This window comes from Coregonus lavaretus (assembly GCF_964263955.1).
Source record: "Coregonus lavaretus genome assembly, contig: HAP1_SCAFFOLD_564, whole genome shotgun sequence".
NCBI lineage: Eukaryota > Metazoa > Chordata > Actinopteri > Salmoniformes > Salmonidae > Coregonus > Coregonus lavaretus.
Window position 1 is genome coordinate 38,197 of NW_028165848.1, and position 19,304 is coordinate 57,500.

The 19,304-nt window shown below is 38.8% G+C and overlaps 3 protein-coding genes across 3 annotated transcripts in view; all 3 read left to right on the forward strand.

Moving 5' to 3' along the window:
- LOC311115364 (NACHT, LRR and PYD domains-containing protein 3-like) overlaps positions 1 to 8,059 on the forward strand; it is a gene marked incomplete at its 3' end in the record, with an annotated part of 35,050 nt that extends 26,991 nt beyond the window's left edge. Inside the window, 4 exon segments of the mRNA XM_084190547.1 lie at positions 4,519 to 4,577; positions 6,255 to 6,859; positions 7,217 to 7,337; positions 7,503 to 8,059. Coding sequence (XP_084046673.1) covers positions 4,519 to 4,577; positions 6,255 to 6,859; positions 7,217 to 7,337; positions 7,503 to 8,059 — 1,342 coding nt within the window.
- The window catches only part of LOC311115369 (NLR family CARD domain-containing protein 3-like), a gene marked incomplete at its 3' end in the record, with an annotated part of 123,064 nt that overhangs the window by 28,472 nt on the left and 75,288 nt on the right, over positions 1 to 19,304 (forward strand). The gene's annotated exons all lie outside the window — the stretch shown is intronic.
- Positions 1 to 19,304, forward strand: part of LOC311115365 (uncharacterized protein) — a 39,800-nt gene that overhangs the window by 425 nt on the left and 20,071 nt on the right. Inside the window, exons 2-7 of the mRNA XM_084190548.1 lie at positions 480 to 599; positions 1,415 to 1,534; positions 2,339 to 2,458; positions 5,854 to 6,089; positions 6,255 to 8,055; positions 8,390 to 8,492. Coding sequence (XP_084046674.1) covers positions 480 to 599; positions 1,415 to 1,534; positions 2,339 to 2,458; positions 5,854 to 6,089; positions 6,255 to 8,055; positions 8,390 to 8,492 — 2,500 coding nt within the window. The remainder of the gene's footprint in view (positions 1 to 479; positions 600 to 1,414; positions 1,535 to 2,338; positions 2,459 to 5,853; positions 6,090 to 6,254; positions 8,056 to 8,389; positions 8,493 to 19,304) is intronic.

Here is a 19,304-nt window from a genome sequence, read left to right on the forward strand (position 1 = left end):
TGTGCCATTCAGATGGTGAATAGGCAAGACAAAATATTTAAGTGTCTTTGAACGGGGTATGGTAGTAGGTACCAGGCACACAGGTTTTTGTCAAGAACTGCAACGCTGCTGGGTTGTTCACGCTCAAAAGTTTCCTGTGTGCTTCAAGAATGGTCCACCACCCAAAATAAATGTCCAGCCATTTTGACACAACTGTGGGACTAATTGGAGTCAACATGGGCCAGCATCCCTGTGGGACGCTTTCGACACCTTGTAGAGTCCATGCCCCGACGAGTTGAGGCTGTTCTGAGGGCAAAAGAGAGGGGAGGTGAAACTCAATATTAGGAAGGTGTTCTTAATGTTTTGTATACTCAGTGTATGCTTTTTGCTTTATGTAATGGCATATATTTTATTGCTTTATGTAATGTATTTTATCTCTTGAAATATAGTTTTGATATATTTTAAAATGTAGTTTCATGGTGATTTATTATGTTTTCCAGAATCTCCAACCAAACTCTGAGATCAATCTCTCCAGTACCCAGTCATCTGTCCATGAAGAGTGACTTCTCTATGGATCAACCTATACATTTTAGTGATGGACCAGTGACCTTTGACCCTAGGTAAGTTACTGGTCAGAGTTGATGATATTACTATTGAAGAGGAGATTCTTCTAGATCTGAAACCAGATGTATTTTGTGTATCTGAGTATATACTGTAAAGCATCTGCTTATAATTAGTTGTTTATGTCATATATTTTAATACACTGAGTGTACAAAACATTATGAACACCTGCTTTTTCCCATGACATAGATTGACAAGGTGAATCCAGGTGAAAGATATGATCTCTTATTTATGTAACTTGTTAAATCAACTTCAATCAGTGTAGTTGAAGGGGAGGAGAGAGGTTAATGAAGGATTTTTAAGCCTTGAGACAATTGAGACATGGATTGTGTAAATGTGCCATTCAGATGGTGAATAGGCAAGACAAAATATTTAAGTGTCTTTGAACGGGGTATGGTAGTAGGTACCAGGCACACAGGTTTTTGTCAAGAACTGCAACGCTGCTGGGTTGTTCACGCTCAAAAGTTTCCTGTGTGCTTCAAGAATGGTCCACCACCCAAAATAAATGTCCAGCCATTTTGACACAACTGTGGGACTGATTGGAGTCAACATGGGCCAGCATCCCTGTGGGACGCTTTCGACACCTTGTAGAGTTCATGCCCCGACGAGTTGAGGCTGTTCTGAGGGCAAAAGAGAGGGGAGGTGAAACTCAATATTAGGAAGGTGTTCTTAATGTTTTGTATACTCAGTGTATGCTTTTTGCTTTATGTAATGGCATATATTTTATTGCTTTATGTAATGTATTTTATCTCTTGAAATATAGTTTTGATATATTTTAAAATGTAGTTTCATGGTGATTTATTATGTTTTCCAGAATCTCCAACCAAACTCTGAGATCAATCTCTCCAGTACCCAGTCATCTGTCCATGAAGAGTGACTTCTCTATGGATCAACCTATACATTTTAGTGATGGACCAGTGACCTTTGACCCTAGGTAAGTTACTGGTCAGAGTTGATGATATTACTATTGAAGAGGAGAATCTTCTAGATCTGAAACCAGATGTATTTTGTGTATCTGAGTATATACTGTAAAGCATCTGCTTATAATTAGTTGTTTATGTCATATATTTTAATACACTGAGTGTACAAAACATTATGAACACCTGCTTTTTCCCATGACATAGATTGACAAGGTGAATCCAGGTGAAAGATATGATCTCTTATTTATGTAACTTGTTAAATCAACTTCAATCAGTGTAGTTGAAGGGGAGGAGAGAGGTTAATGAATGATTTTTAATCCTGGAGACAAATGAGACATGGATTGTGTAAATGTGCCATTCAGAGGGTGAATGGACAGGGTATGCCTTTGAACGGGGTATTGTAGTGGGTACCAGGCACACAGGTTTTTGTCAAGAACTGCAACGCTGCTGGGTTGTTCACGCTCAAAAGTGTCCTGTGTGTATCAAGAATGGTCCACCACCCAAAATAAATGTCCAGCCATTTTGACACAACTGTGGGACGCATTGGCGTCAACATGGGCCAGCATCCCTGTGGGACGCTTTCGACACCTTGTAGAGTTCATGCCCCGTCGAGTTGAGGCTGTTCTGAGGGCAAAAGAGAGGGGAGGTGCAACTCATTATTAGGAAGGTGTTCTTAATGTTTTGTATACTCAGTGTATGTTTTTTGCTTTATGTAATGGCATATATTTTATTGCTTCATGTAATGTATTTTATCTATTGAAATATAGTTTTGATATATTTTATAATGTAGTTTCATGGTGATTTATTATGTTTTCCAGAATCTCCAACCAAACTCTGAGATCAGTCTCTCCAGTACCCAGTCATCTGTCCATGAAGAGTGACTTCTCTATGGATCAACCTATACATTTTAGTGATGGACCAGTGACCTTTGACCCTAGGTAAGTTACTGGTAGAATGTTTTATATTACTATTGAAGTGGAGAACAAATATGTATTTTGTGTATCTGAGTAGAAACTGTAAAGCAGGAGGGGGCTTTGTGTGTTTTGTCCAATCAGTGTATATTTTAACATGTTGTTTCATAGTGGTTTATTTTGGTCATATAGTTTAGTAATACCACTGTGGACATGTTTCTACAACCTGAGGTCATATAGTTTAGTAATACCACTGTGGACATGTTTCTACAACCTTCTGAGTTCATATAGTTTAGTAATACCACTGTGGACATGTTTCTACAACCTTCTGAGTTCATATAGTTTAGTAATACCACTGTGGACATGTTTCTACAACCTGAGTTCATATAGGTTAGTAATACCACTGTGGACATGTTTCTACAACCTTCTGAGTTCATATAGTTTAGTAATACCACAGTGGACATGTTTCTACAACCGTCTGAGTTCATATTGTTTAGTAATACCACTGTGGACATGTTTCTACAACCTTCTGAGTTCATATAGTTTAGTAATACCACTGTGGACATGTTTCTACAACCTTCTGAGTTCATATAGTTTAGTAATACCACTGTGGACGTTTCTACAACCTTCTGAGTTCATATAGTTTAGTAATACCACTGTGGACATGTTTCTACAACCTTCTGAGTTCATATAGTTTAGTAATACCACTGTGGACATGTTTCTACAACCTTCTGAGTTCATATAGTTTAGTAATACCACAGTGGACATGTTTCTACAACCTTCTGAGTTCATATAGTTTAGTAATACCACTGTGGACATGTTTCTACAACCTTCTGAGGTCATATAGTTTAGTAATACCACTGTGGACATGTTTCTACAACCTGAGGTCATATAGTTTAGTAATACCACTGTGGACATGTTTCCACAACCTTCTGAGTTCATATATTTTAGTAATACCACTGTGGACATGTTTCTACAACCTGAGTTCATATAGTTTAGTAATACCACTGTGGACATGTTTCTACAACCTTCTGAGGTCATATAGTTTAGTAATACCACTGTGGACATGTTTCTACAACCTGAGTTCATATAGTTTAGTAATACCACTGTGGACATGTTTCTACAACCTTCTGAGGTCATATAGTTTAGTAATACCACTGTGGACATGTTTCTACAACCTGAGGTCATATAGTTTAGTAATACCACTGTGGACATGTTTCCACAACCTTCTGAGTTCATATAGTTTAGTAATACCACTGTGGACATGTTTCTACAACCTTCTGAGTTCATATAGTTTAGTAATACCAATGTGGACATGTTTCTACAACCTTCTGAGGTCATATAGTTTAGTAATACCACTGTGGACATGTTTCTACAACCTGAGGTCATATAGTTTAGTAATACCACTGTGGACATGTTTCCACAACCTTCTGAGTTCATATAGTTTAGTAATACCACTGTGGACATGTTTCTACAACCTTCTGAGTTCATATAGTTTAGTAATACCACTGTGGACATGTTTCTACAACCTTCTGAGTTCATATAGTTTAGTAATACCACTGTGGACATGTTTCTACAACCTGAGTTCATATAGTTTAGTAATACCACTGTGGATATGTTTCTACAACCTGAGGTCATATAGTTTAGTAATACCACTGTGGACATGTTTCTACAACCTTCTGAGTTCATATAGTTTAGTAATACCACAGTGGACATGTTTCTACAACCTTCTGAGTTCATATAGTTTAGTAATACCACTGTGGACATGTTTCTACAACATTCTGAGTTCATATAGTTTAGTAATACCACTGTGGACATGTTTCTACAACCTTCTGAGTTCATATAGTTTAGTAATACCACTGTGGACATGTTTCTACAACATTCTGAGTTCATATAGTTTAGTAATACCACTGTGGACATGTTTCTACAATCTTCTGAGTTCATATTGTTTAGTAATACCACTGTGGACATGTTTCTACAACCTTCTGAGTTCATATAGTTTAGTAATACCACTGTGGACATGTTTCTACAACCTTCTGAGTTCATATAGTTTAGTAATACCACTGTGGACATGTTATCCTTTCCAGAGGCTACTACCACACTCAGAGAGCAGAGTATTCTGTTCCCAGCTGTCTGTCTATGAACAGTATTAACATCTACAATCTCTCTCTCTCCTTTATCTCTGTAGTGGAAGGTCTACTCTGCCAGAGGATCAGTATTAACATCTACAATCTCTCTCTCTCTCTCTCCTTTATCTCTGTAGTGGAAGGTCTACTCTGTTAGAGGATCAGTATTAACATCTACAATCTCTCTCTCCTTTATCTCTGTAGTGGAAGGTCTACTCTGCCAGAGGATCAGTATTAACATCTACAATCTCTCTCTCCTTTATCTCTGTAGTGGAAGGTCTACTCTGCCAGAGGATCAGTATTAACATCTACAATCTCTCTCTCCTTTATCTCTGTAGTGGATGGTCTACTCTGCCAGAGGATCAGTATTAACATCTACAATCTCTCTCTCCTTTATCTCTGTAGTGGATGATCTACTCTGTTAGAGGATCAGTATTAACATCTACAATCTCTCTCTCTCTCTCTCCTTTATCTCTGTAGTGGAAGGTCTACTCTGTTAGAGGATCATTATTAACATCTACAATCTCTCTCTCTCTCCTTTAACTCTGTAGTGGAAGGTCTACTCTGTTAGAGGATCAGTATTAACATCTACAATCTCTCTCTCCTTTATCTCTGTAGTGGAAGGTCTACTCTGCCAGAGGATCAGTATTAACATCTACAATCTCTCTCTCCTTTATCTCTGTAGTGGAAGATCTACTCTGCCAGAGGATCAGTATTAACATCTACAATCTCTCTCTCTCTCCTTTATCTCTGTAGTGGATGGTCTACTCTGTTAGAGGATCAGTATTAACATCTACAATCTCTCTCTCCTTTATCTCTGTAGTGGAAGGTCTACTCTGCCAGAGGATCAGTATTAACATCTACAATCTCTCTCTCCTTTATCTCTGTAGTGGATGATCTACTCTGTTAGAGGATCAGTATTAACATCTACAATCTCTCTCTCCTTTATCGCTGTAGTGGATGATCTACTCTGCCAGAGGATCAGTATTAACATCTATAATCTCTCTCTCCTTTATCTCTGTAGTGGAAGGTCTACTCTGCCAGAGGATCCGTATTAACATCTACAATCTCTCTCTCCTTTATCTCTGTAGTGGATGATCTACTCTGCCAGAGGATCAGTATTAACATCTACAATCTATCTCTCCTTTATCTCTGTAGTGGAAGGTCTACTCTGCCAGAGGATCAGTATTAACATCTACAATCTCTCTCTCCTTTATCTCTGTAGTGGAAGGTCTACTCTGTTAGAGGATCAGTATTAACATCTACAATCTCTCTCTCTCTCCTTTATCTCTGTAGTGGATGGTCTACTCTGCCAGAGGATCAGTCCAGGTGTGCAGTGTGTCAGCAGGTGCTGAGGGATCCAGTCTCTATCACCTGTGGACACAGGTTCTGCAGACAGTGCATCACCAGATACTGGGAGAAACCTGCTCCTTCAGGAGACTATGACTGTCCTCAGTGTAGAAAGAGATCCAGAACACGGCCTGTACTACAGCACCTGAGTCAACCCAATAAAACACGAGGCTCTGAAAACAGTAAGACCACTTGCACACGTGGGCCAAGTCAATACCTTAATATGATTTACAGTAGTTAACTACAATATTATGAGATAATAGAAGTTACTGTAGTTGTGGAAGGCCCACTTTTCATCCTGTCTATGAATGTTTCTGATACACATCATTTTCCCTCTTCCCTTGTAGTGGATGACAGCCTGCTGAGAGCTATAGTAAACCATAAAGACAGTCTGAAAAGGAGGTATGAATGTGTGATAGAAGGCATGGAAAAAGCAGGAAACCAAACTCCCCTCAACAGGATTTACACAGAGCTCTACATCACAGAGGGAGAGAGTGAAGGGGTTAACAATGAACATGAGGTGTGGCAGCTAGAGACAGCATCCAGGACACCAACCTCACATGACACAGCAATCCACTGCAATGACATATTTAAACCCTTACCAGGCCAAGAGAGAAGCATCAGAACTGTGCTGACGAAGGGCATCGCTGGCATCGGAAAAACAGTCTCTGTGCAGAAGTTCATCCTAGACTGGGCTGAAGAGAAGGCGAACCAAGATGTGGATATCATATTTGTGCTTCCTTTCCGGGAGCTGAACTTGATTAAAGATCTCCAGTACAGTCTTCTCAGACTTTTAAATGGCTTCCACACAGAACTAGACATAGGCAATGCAAAGAAACTCACTGCCTGTAAAGCTATGTTCATCTTTGATGGTTTGGATGAAAGCAGACTTCCATTGGATTTCCAGCACAATGAAAATGTGTCTGATGTCACCCAGACATCGTCTGTCGATGTTCTGCTGACAAACCTCATCAAGGGGAATCTGCTTCCCTCTGCTCTCCTATGGATAACCTCCCGACCAGCAGCAACCAATCAGATCCCCCCTAAGTGTGTTGACCAGGTGACAGAGGTACGAGGGTTCAATGACCCACAGAAGGAGGAGTACTTCAGGAAGAGATTCAGTGATGAGGACCTGGCCAGCAGAATCATCTCACACATAAAGACATCAAGGAGCCTCCACATCATGTGCCACATGCCAGTGTTCTGTTGGATTTCTGCAATAGTCCTTGAGCACATGTTGAGTACAGACAAGAGGAGAGAGATGCCCACGACTCTGACTGAGATGGCAATACACTTCCTGCTCATTCAGACCAGCCTGAAGAACCAGAAATATCATGGAAGAGATGAGATGGATCAACAGGAGCTCATGGAGTCAGATAAGGATATTCTTCTGAAGCTGGGGAAGCTGGCGTTTGAAAATCTGGAGAAGGGTAATCTCATGTTCTATGAAGAAGACCTGAAAGAGTGTGGCATTGATGTCAAAGAAGCCTCAGTGTACTCAGGAGTGTGCACACAAATCTTTAAAGAAGAGTCTGTGTTATTTCAGAGAGTGGTGTACTGCTTTGTTCATCTGAGCATTCAGGAGTTTCTCTCAGCTGTCTACATGTACCATTGTTACACAACCAAGAACATGGATGCACTGAAGCCCTTCCTCAAGAGAAAGTCTAGAGCTGCATCTGAAGAGCTAACCTTGCATGAGGTGCTGAAGAGTACCGTGGATAAAGCCTTGGAGAGCAAGAACGGACACCTGGACCTCTTTGTCCGCTTCCTTCATGGCATGTCACTGGAGTCCAATCAGAAACTCCTACAAGGTCTGGTGACACAGACAGAAAGCAGTCCAGACAGCGTCCAGAAAACAATCCGATCCCTTAAGGTGATGCAGAGGAAGAACATCTCCCCTGAGAGGTGCATCAATCTCTTCCACTGTCTGATAGAGATGAAAGACCATTCAGTACAGGAGGAAATCCAAGCGTACTTGAGGTCAGAGAAGAGATCCAAAAACCTCACACTTTCTCAGTGTTCAGCGCTGGCCTACATGCTACAGATATCAGAGGAGGTTCTGGATGTGTTTGACCCGAAGGTATACAAGACATCAGAGGAGGGTCGTAGGAGACTGCTCCCAGCTGTGAGAGGCTGCAGGAAAGCTCTGTAAGTATTCATGGAAATATCCCACACCAAAATACATTGTAGTTACAGCAGCATTTTTATTGGCTGACTGGCTCTGTACGTACTCATGTGACTATCCCTCAGACCAAACTTTACTGTATGTAAGAACAACAATATTTTCATTGGCTGACTAAACTTTCTATCAGCTGAAAAGTCTTAAACAAACTGTAATACAAACGGATCAGAAAAGTTGTAGCATTGAGACATCTATACACAGTGTTCACATTATTAGTGCAGGGGTAACAGTGTAAGCAGGGAAAGCTAAATGTAACATTTTAATACAACCTGTCCCTCATGGTATTTACTCTGTTGACAGACTCACTGGCTGTAAACTCACAGACACATCCTGTGAAGTGTTGGCCTCAGCTCTCAGTTCAAACCCCTCAAACCTGAGAGAGCTGGATCTGAGTATCAATGACCTGAAGGATTCAGGAGTGAATCTGCTCTCTGCTGGACTGGGGAATCCCCACTGTAAACTGGAGACTCTGAGGTCAGTATTCCTGTAGTTGGTCAACAAGTGATAACTGTTCACCAGATCCACATGTGTTTACCAGGCACACATAGTCCACACCATATGTGTTTGGACAGTGAAGCTTACAGTTTTACATTTGGTGCTATGCTCCAGCATTTTGGATTTGAGATATAATGTTTCATATTAGGCAACAGTACAGAATATCACCTTTTATTTGAGGGTATTTTCATACATATCTGTGTTACTGTTTGGAAATGAAAGCACTTTATGTGTCTAGTTCTCCCATTTGTATATGTCGTAATAATTTGGACATATTCACTTATATTGTATTAAAGTAGTCATACGTTTAGTATTTGGTCCCATATTCCTTACCCACAGTGATAACATCAAGCCTGTGATTCTACAAACTTGTTGAATACATTTGCAGTTTGTCTTGGTTGTGTTTTGGATGATGTTTTTCCCAATAGAAACTGAATGGTGAATAATGTCCTGTCATTTTGGAGTCACTTCACTTGTATTGTCAGTAAGAATAGAAGATGTTTCTGAACACTGCTACATTCATGTGGATGCTACCATGATTATGAATAATCATGAATGAATCGTGAATGATGATGAATGAGAAAGTTACAGAGGAACAAGGATCATACCCCCTCTGTTATTGGTAATGGTGAGAGGTTAGCATGTTTTGTTGTAGCCTCTGTAACTTTCTCACTCATTATTTTTCATGATTCATTCATGAGTTTTATTAATCATGGCATTATCAGGATTAATTTTGTAGTGTTTAGAAACATGTTATCTACTCACTTAGACAGAAGATTAATCCAGTCATCATCCACCATTCAGTTACTATCGGGTAAAACATATCCCAAAACACAACCAAAACAAACTGCAAATGCAACCAACGAGTTTGGGACCAAATACTAAACATTTGACTATATTAATACACTTGAAGTGAATTGGTCAGTATACTTTTTGACATCTTCAAATGGGGGGAATAGATACATAAAGTGCTTTCATTTAAAATGTTAGCTTCTCCGTCAAAATAGATATGGTGTGGACTGTATACTCAATACAATCTAAATCTGATACCTCACTGTCTGTCTTTTGACTGATACTGCTTTTTAAACTGCTCTGGTCAGTCTACTCAAATATTTGTACTGTACATGTTTCTATCTAGAAGCAATAATCTGATAATTTCTAATAATGATACATTAATTTATTAATAGATATGGCAGGTTTCAGGACACTGATATATCTGAATATGTTGAAAAAATATACTGCCACTATTTTTACCGCCAAAGAATAGCAGTGTGATTTTAATATGATTTGACTCTTTGCAGGCTGTCAGGCTGTCTAGTCACAGAGGAAGGCTGTGCTTCTCTGGTCTCAGCTCTGAAGTCAAACCCCTCACACCTGAGAGAGCTTGATCTGAGTAACAATGACCTGAAGGATTCAGGAGTGAAGCTGCTCTCTGCTGGACTGGGGAATCCCCACTGTAAACTGGAGACTCTGAGGTCAGTATTCCTGTAGTTGGTCAACAAGTGATAACTGTTCACCAGATCCACATGAGTTTACCAGGCACACAAAGTCCACACCATATGTGTTTAGACAGTGAAGCTTACAGTTTTACATTTGGTACTATGCTCCAGCATTTTGGATTTGAGATATAATGTTTCATATTAGGCAACAGTACAGAATGTCACCTTTTATTTGAGGGTATTTTCATACATATCTGTGTTACTGTTTGGAAATGAAAGCACTTTATGTGTCTAGTTCTCCCATTTGTATATGTCGTAATAATTTGGACATATTCACTTATATTGTATTAAAGTAGTCATAAGTTTAGTATTTGGTCCCATATTCCTTACCCACAGTGATTACATCAAGCTTGTGATTCTACAAACTTGTTGAATACATTTTCAGTTTGTCTTGGTTGTGTTTTGGATGATGTTTTTCCCAATAGAAACTGAATGGTGAATAATGTCCTGTCATTTTGGAGTCACTTCACTTGTATTGTCAGTAAGAATAGAAGATGTTTCTGAACACTGCTACATTCATGTGGATGCTACCATGATTATGAATAATCATGAATGAATCGTGAATGATGATGAATGAGAAAGTTACAGAGGAACAAGGATCATACCCCCTCTGTTATTGGTAATGGTGAGAGGTTAGCATGTTTTGTTGTAGCCTCTGTAACTTTCTCACTCATTATTATTCATGATTCATTCATGATTTTTCTTAATCATGGCATCATTAGGATTCATTTAGTAGTGTTTAGAAACATTTACATTTTAGTCATTTAGCAGACGCTCTTATCCCGAGTGACTTACAGTTAGTGAGTGCATACATTATTTTTTATTTAATTTTTTCATACTGGCCCCCTGTGGGAATCGAACCCACAACCTTAGCGTTGCAAATGCCATGCTCTACCAACCAAACTACATCCCTGCCGGCCATTCCCTCCCCTACCCTGGACGACGCTGGGCCAATTGTGCGCCGCCCCATGGGTCTCCCGGTCGCGGCCGGCTACGACAGAGCCTGGATTCGAACCAGGATCTCTAGTGGCACAGCTACAGAGACCTGTTATCTACTCACTTAGACAGAAAATTACTCCAGTCATCATCCACCATTCAGTTACTATTGGGCAAAACATAACCCAAAACACAACCAAAACAAACTGCAAATGCAACCAACGAGTTTACAACCAAATACTCAACTTTTGACTACTTTAATACACTATAAGTAAAATGGTCAGAATACGTTTGACTTCTTCAAATGGGGGACTGGATACATAAAGTGCTTTCATTTCTAAACGGTGAAACAGATATGTATTAACATACCTTCAAATAAAAGGTGACATTATATACTGTCACCTCATATGAAACATTTGATCTCAAATCCAAAATGCTGGAGTATAGAGCCACATTTAAAATGTTAGCTTCACTGTCAAAATAGATATGGTGTGGACTGTATACTCAATACAATCTAAATATGATACCTCACTGTCTGTCTTTTGACTGATACTGCTTTTTAAACTGCTCTGGTCAGTCTACTCAAATATTTGTAATATGCATTTTTCTATCTACAAGCAATACTTTGATCATTTGTCATTTCCAATAATGAAACATTAATTTATGAATAGATATGGCAGGTTTCAGGACGCTGATATATCTGAATATTTTGAAAAAAATATACTGCCACTATTTTGACCACCAAAGAATAGCAGTGTGGTTTTAACATGATTTGACTCTTTGCAGGCTCTCAGGCTGTCTAGTCACAGAGGAAGGCTGTGATTCTCTGGTCTCAGCTCTGAAGTCAAACCCCTCACACCTGAGTGAGCTAGATCTGAGTAACAATGACCTGAAGGATTCAGGAGTGAAGCTGCTCTCTGCTGGACTGGAGAATCCCCACTGTAAACTGGAGACTCTGAGGTCAGTATTCCTGTAGTTGGTCAACAAGTGATAACTGTTCACCAGATCCACATGTGTTTACCAGGCACATATAGTCCACACCATATGTGTTTGGACAGTGAAGCTTACAGTTTTTCATTTGGTGCTATGCTCCATCATTTTGGATTTGAGATATATGGTCCTCTGTAGCTGTATATGTGGTCCTCTGTAGCTCAGCTGGTAGAGCACGGCGCTTGTAACGCCAAGGTAGTGGGTTCGATCCCCGGGACCACCCATACACAAAAATGTATGCACGCATGACTGTAAGTCGCTTTGGATAAAAGCGTCTGCTAAATGGCATATTATTATTATTATTATATAATGTTTCATATTAGGCAACAGTACAGAATGTCACCTTTTATTTGAGGGTATTCATACATCTGTTTTACTGTTTAGAAATGAAAGGACTTAATGTATCTAGTTCTCCCATTTGAAAAAGTCTTAATAATTTGGACATATTCACTTATATTATTATTAAAGTAGTCATACGTTTAGTATTTGGTCCCATATGCCTTACCCACAGTGATTACATCAAGCCTGTGTTTCTACAAACTTGTTGAATGCATTTGCAGTTTGTCTTGGTTGTGTTTTGGATGATGTTTTTCCCAATAGAAACTGAATGGTGAATAATGTCCTGTCATTTTGGAGTCACTTCACTTGTATTGTCAGTAAGAATAGAATATGTTTCTGAACACTTCTACATTCATGTGGATGCTACTATGATTATGAATAATCATGAATGAATCGTGAATGATGATGAATGAGAAAGTTACAGAGGAACAAGGATCATACCCCCTCTGTTATTGGTAATGGTGAGAGGTTAGCATGTTTTGTTGTAGCCTCTGTAACTATCTCATTCATTATTTTTCATGATTCATTCATGAGTTTTTTTAATCATGGCATTATCAGGATTAATTTTGTAGTGTTTCGAAACATGTTATCTACTCACTTAGACAGAAAATTACACCAGTCATCATCCACCATTCAGTTACTATTGGGCAAAACATAACCCAAAACACAACCAAAACAAACTGCAAATATAACCAACGAGTTTGGGACCAAATACTAAACCTTGACTATTTTAATACACTATAAGTGAATTGGTCAGAATACTTATGACTTCTTCAAATGGGGGGAATAGATACATAAAGTGCTTTCATTTAAAATGTTAGCTTCTCTGTCAAAATAGATATGGTGTGGACTGTATACTCAATACAATCTAAATCTGATACCTCACTGTCTGTCTTTTGACTGATACTGCTTTTTAAACTGCTCTGGTCAGTCTACTCAAATATTTGTACTATACACGTTTCTCTCTACACACAATATTATGCTTTTTTTTTTCTCACTGTACATGTTTCTATCTAGAAGCAATAATCTGAAAATTTCTAATAATGATACATTAATTTATGAATAGATATGGCAGGTTTCAGGACACTGATATATCTGAATATGTTGAAAAAAATATACTGCCACTATTTTCACCACCAAAGAATAGCAGTGTGGTTTTAATATGATTTGACTCTTTGCAGGCTGTCAGGCTGTCTAGTCACAGAGGAAGGCTGTGCTTCTCTGGTCTCAGCTCTGAAGTCAAACCCCTCACACCTGAGAGAGCTGGACCTGAGTATCAATGACCTGAAGGATTCAGGAGTGAAGCTGCTCTCTGCTGGACTGGGGAATCCCCACTGTAAACTGGAGACTCTGAGGTCAGTATTCCTGTAGTTGGTCAACAAGTGATAACTGTTCACCAGATCCACATGTGTTTACCAGGCACACATAGTCCACACCATATGTGTTTGGACAGTGAAGTTTACAGTTTTAAATTTGGCACTATGCTCCATCATTTTGGATTTGAAATTGTTTCATATTAGGCAACAGTACAGAATGTAAATTTTTATTTGAGGGTATTCATACATACCTGTTTTACTGTTTAGAAATGAAAGCACTTAATGTATGTAGTTCTCTAGTTCTCCCATTTAAAAAAGTCATAAGTATTTGGACAAATTAATTTAGTCCAGTGTTTAGTGTTTTGGTGTTTGGTCTTTGAATATTCCTTACCTGTAGTGATTACATCAAGCTTGTGATTCTACAAACTTGTTGAATACATTTGCAGTTTGTCTTGGTTGTGTTTTGGATGATGTTTTTCCCAATAGAAACTGAATGGTGAATAATGTCCTGTCATTTTGGAGTCACTTCACTTGTATTGTCAGTAAGAATAGAATATGTTTCTGAACACTTCTACATTCATGTGGATGCTACCATGATTATGAATAATCATGAATGAATCGTGAATGATGATGAATGAGAAAGTTACAGAGGAACAAGGATCAGACCCCCTCTGTTATTGGTAATGGTGAGAGGTTAGCATGTTTTGTTGTAGCCTCTGTAACTTTCTCACTCATTATTATTCATGATTCATTCATAATTTTTCTTAATCATGGCATCATCAGGATTAATTTAGTAGTGTTTAGAAACCTGTTATCTACACACTTTGACAGAAAATTACTCCAGTCATCATCCACCATTCAGTTACTATTGGGCAAAACATAACCCAAAACAAACTGCAAATACAACCAACGAGTTTACAACCAAATACTCAACTTTTGACTACGTTAATACACTATTAGTCAAATGGTCAGAATACGTTTGACTTCATCAAATGGGGGGACTAGTAACATCAAGTGCTTTCATTTCTAAACGGTGAAACAGATATGTAATAAAATACCCTCAAATAAAAGGTGACATTATATACTGTCACCTCATATGAAACATTTGATCTCAAATCCAAAATGCTGGAGTACAGAGCCACATTTAAAATGTCAATTTCACTGTCAAAATAGATATGGTGTGGACTGTATACTCAATACAATCTAAATCTGATACCTCACTGTCTGACTTTTGACTGATACTGCTTTTTAAACTGCTCTGGTCAGTCTACTCAAATATTTGTACTATACATTTTTCTATCTACATGCAATACTTTGATAATTTGTCATTTCTAATAATGAAACATTCATTTATGAATAGATATGGCAGGTTTCAAGACACTGATATATCTGAATATGTTGAAAAAAATATACTGCCACTATTTTCACCACCAAAGAATAGCAGTGTGGTTTTAATATGATTTGACTCTGCAGGCTGTCAGGCTGTCTAGTCACAGAGGAAGGCTGTGCTTCTCTGGTCTCAGCTCTGAAGTCAAACCCCTCACACCTGAGAGAGCTGGACCTGAGTAACAATGACCTGAAGGATTCAGGAGTGAAGCTGCTCTCTGCTGGACTGGGGAATCCCCACTGTAAACTGGAGACTCTGAGGTCAGTATTCCTGTAGTTGGTCAACAAGTGATAACTGTTCACCAGATCCACATGTGTTTACCAGGCACACATAGTCCACACCATATGTGTTTGGACAGTGAAGCTTACAGTTTTAAATTTGATGCTATGCTCCAGCATTTTGGATTTGAGATAGAATGTTTCATATTAGGTGACAGTACAGAATGTCACTTTTTATTTGAGGGTATTTTCATACATATCTGTGTTACTGTTTAGAAATGAAAGCACTTTATGTATCTAGTTCTCCCATTTGAAAAAGTCTTAATAATTTGGACATATTCACTTATATTGTATTAAAGTAGTCATAAGTTTAGTATTTGGTCCCATATTCCTTACCCACAGTGATTACATCAAGCTTGTGATTCTATAAACGTGTTGAATGCATTTGCAGTTTGTCTTGGTTCTGTTTTGGATGATGTTTTTCCCAATAGAAACTGAATGGTGAATAATGTCCTGTCATTTTGGAGTCACTTCACTTGTATTGTCAGTAAGAATAGAAGATGTTTCTGAACACTTCTACATTCATGTGGATGCTACCATGATTATGAATAATCATGAATGAATCGTGAATGATGATGAATGAGAAAGTTACAGAGGAACAAGGATCATACCCCCTCTGTTATTGGTAATGGTGAGAGGTTAGCATGTTTTGTTGTAGCCTCTGTAACTTTCTCACTCATTATTATTCATGATTCATTCATGATTATTCTTAATCATGGCATCATCAGGATTAATTTAGTAGTGTTTAGAAACATGTTATCTACACACTTTGACAGAAAATTACTCCAGTCATCATCCACCATTCAGTTACTATCGGGCAAAACATAACCCAAAACACAACCAAAACAAACTGCAAATGTAACCAACGAGTTTGGGACCAAATACTAAACTTTTGACTACTTTAATACACTATAAGTGAATTGGTCAGAATTCTTTTGACTTCTTCAAATGGGGGGACTAGATACATAAAGTCAATCTAAATCTGATACCTCACTGTCTGTCTTTTGACTGATACTGCTTTTTAAACTGCTCTGGTCAGTCTACTCAAATATTTGTACAATACATTTTTCTATCTACAAGCAATAATTTGATAATTTCAAATAATGATACATTAATTTATGAATAGATATGTCAGGTTTCAGGACACTGATATATCTGAATATGTTGAAAAAATATATTGCCACTATTTTCACCACCAAAGAATAGCAGTGTGATTTTAATATGATTTGACTCTTTGCAGGCTGTCAGGCTGTCTAGTCAGAGAGGAAGGCTGTGCTTCTCTGGTCTCAGCTCTGAAGTCAAACCCCTCACACCTGAGAGAGCTGGACCTGAGTAACAATGACCTGAAGGATTCAGGAGTGAAGCTGCTCTCTGCTGGACTGGGGAATCCCCACTGTAAACTGGAGACTCTGAGGTCAGTATTCCTGTAGTTGGTCAACAAGTGATAACTGTTCACCAGATCCACATGTGTTTACCAGGCACACATAGTCCACACCATATGTGTTTGGATAGTGAACCTTACAGTTTTAAATTTGGTGCTATGCTCCAGCATTTTGGATTTGAGGTATAATGTTTCATATTAGGCAACAGTACAGAATGTCACTTTTTATTTGAGGGTATTCATACATACCTGTTTTACTGTTTAGAAATGAAAGCACTTAATGTATCTAGTTCTCCCATTTGAAAAGGTCTTAATAATTTGGACATATTCACTTATATTGTATTGAAGTAGTCATAAGTTTAGTATTTGGTCCCATATTCCTTACCCACAGTGATTACATCAAGCCTGTGATTCTACAAACTTGTTGAATGCATTTGCAGTTTGTCTTGGTTCTGTTTTGGATGATGTTTTTCCCAATAGAAACTGAATGGTGAATAATGTCCTGTCATTTTGGAGTCACTTCACTTGTATTGTCAGTAAGAATAGAAGATGTTTCTGAACACTGCTACATTCATGTGGATGCTACCATGATTATGAATAACCATGAATGAATCGTGAATGATGATGAATGAGAAAGTTACAGAGGAACAAGGATCATACCCCCTCTGTTATTGGTAATGGTGAGAGGTTAGCATGTTTTGTTGTAGCCTCTGTAACTTTCTCACTCATTATTATTCATGATTCATTCATGATTTTTCTTAATCATGTCATCATCAGGATTAATTTAGTAGTGTTTAGAAACATGTTATCTACTCACTTAGACAGAAAATTACTCCAGTCATCATCCACCATTCAGTTACTATCGGGCAAAACATAACCCAAAACACAACCAAAACAAACTGCAAATGCAACCAACGAGTTTGAGACCAAATACTAAACTTTTGACTACTTTAATACACTATAAGTGAAATGGTCAGAATACTTATGACTTCTTCAAATGGGGGGACTAGATACATAAAGTGCTTTAATTTCTAAATGGTGAAACAGATATGTATTAAAATACCCTAAAATAAAAGGTGACATTATATACTGTCACCTCATATGAAACATTTGATCTCAAATCCAAAATGCTGGAGTATAGAGCCACATTTAAAATGTTAGCTTCACTGTCAAAATAGATATGGTGTGGACTGTATACTCAATACAATCTAAATATGATACCTCACTGTCTGTCTTTTGACTGATACTGCTTTTTAAACTGCTCTGGTCAGTCTACTCAAATATTTGTACTATACATTTTTCTATCTACATGCAATACTTTGATAATTTGTCATTTCTAATAATGAAACATTCATTTATGAATAGATATGGCAGGTTTCAAGACACTGATATATCTGAATATGTTGAAAAAAATATACTGCCACTATTTTCACCACCAAAGAATAGCAGTGTGATTTTAATATGATTTGACTCTTTGCAGGCTGTCAGGCTGTCTAGTCACAGAGGAAGGCTGTGTTTCTCTGGTCTCAGCTCTGAAGTCAAACCCCTCACACCTGAGAGAGCTGGACCTGAGTAACAATCACCCAGGAGACTCAGGAGTCAGACTGCTCTCTGCTGGACTGGAGGATCCACACTGCAGACTGGAGAAACTCAAGTATGTAGAGGGTTTATGTCAATGTTCATATCAGACATGTTGGAGTTATCAGGCTAGTTAAGACAAACATTCTGACCACCACTTGGACTAAGTTATATAAAGACTGTGTGGTGTGTGTGTGTGAGTGTGTGTGTGTGTGTGTGTGTGTGTGTGTGTGTGTGTGTGTGTGTGTGTGTGTGTGTCCAGTGTGTGTGTCGAGTGTGTGTGTGTGTGTGTGTGGGTCCAGTGTGTGTGTCTGTGTGTGTGTGTGTGTGTCCAGTGTGTGTGTGTGTGTGTGTGTGTGGGTCCAGTGTGTGTTTTTGTGTGTGTGTGTTTCCAGTGTGTGTTTGTGTGTGTGTCCAGTGTGTGTGTGTCCAGTGTGTGTGTGTGTGTGTGTGTGTGTGTGTGTGTGTGTGTGTCCAGTGTGTGTGTGTGTGTGTGTGTGTGTCGGTCCAGTGTGTGTGTGTGTGTGTGTGGACACTGGACACACACACACACAGGACACAGGACACACACTGGACACACAGATACTGAACACACTGGACAGACACACACACACACACACACTTGACACATACACACTGGACACATGCAAACGCAACACACACACACACACACACACACTGGACACACACACACTGGACACACACACACACACATAGGACCCACACACAAACACCCACTGGACACACACACACACACACACACACTGGACACACACACACACACACACACACACTGGACACACACACACTGGACACACACACACACACACACACACACACACTGGACACACATACACATAAACACACACACACACTTGACACACAGACACACACACACTCACATTGGACACATCCTTGACACACACACACATACTTGACACACACTCACACACACACACACTGGACACACACACTCGACACACACACACACACTGGACACACACACACACACACAC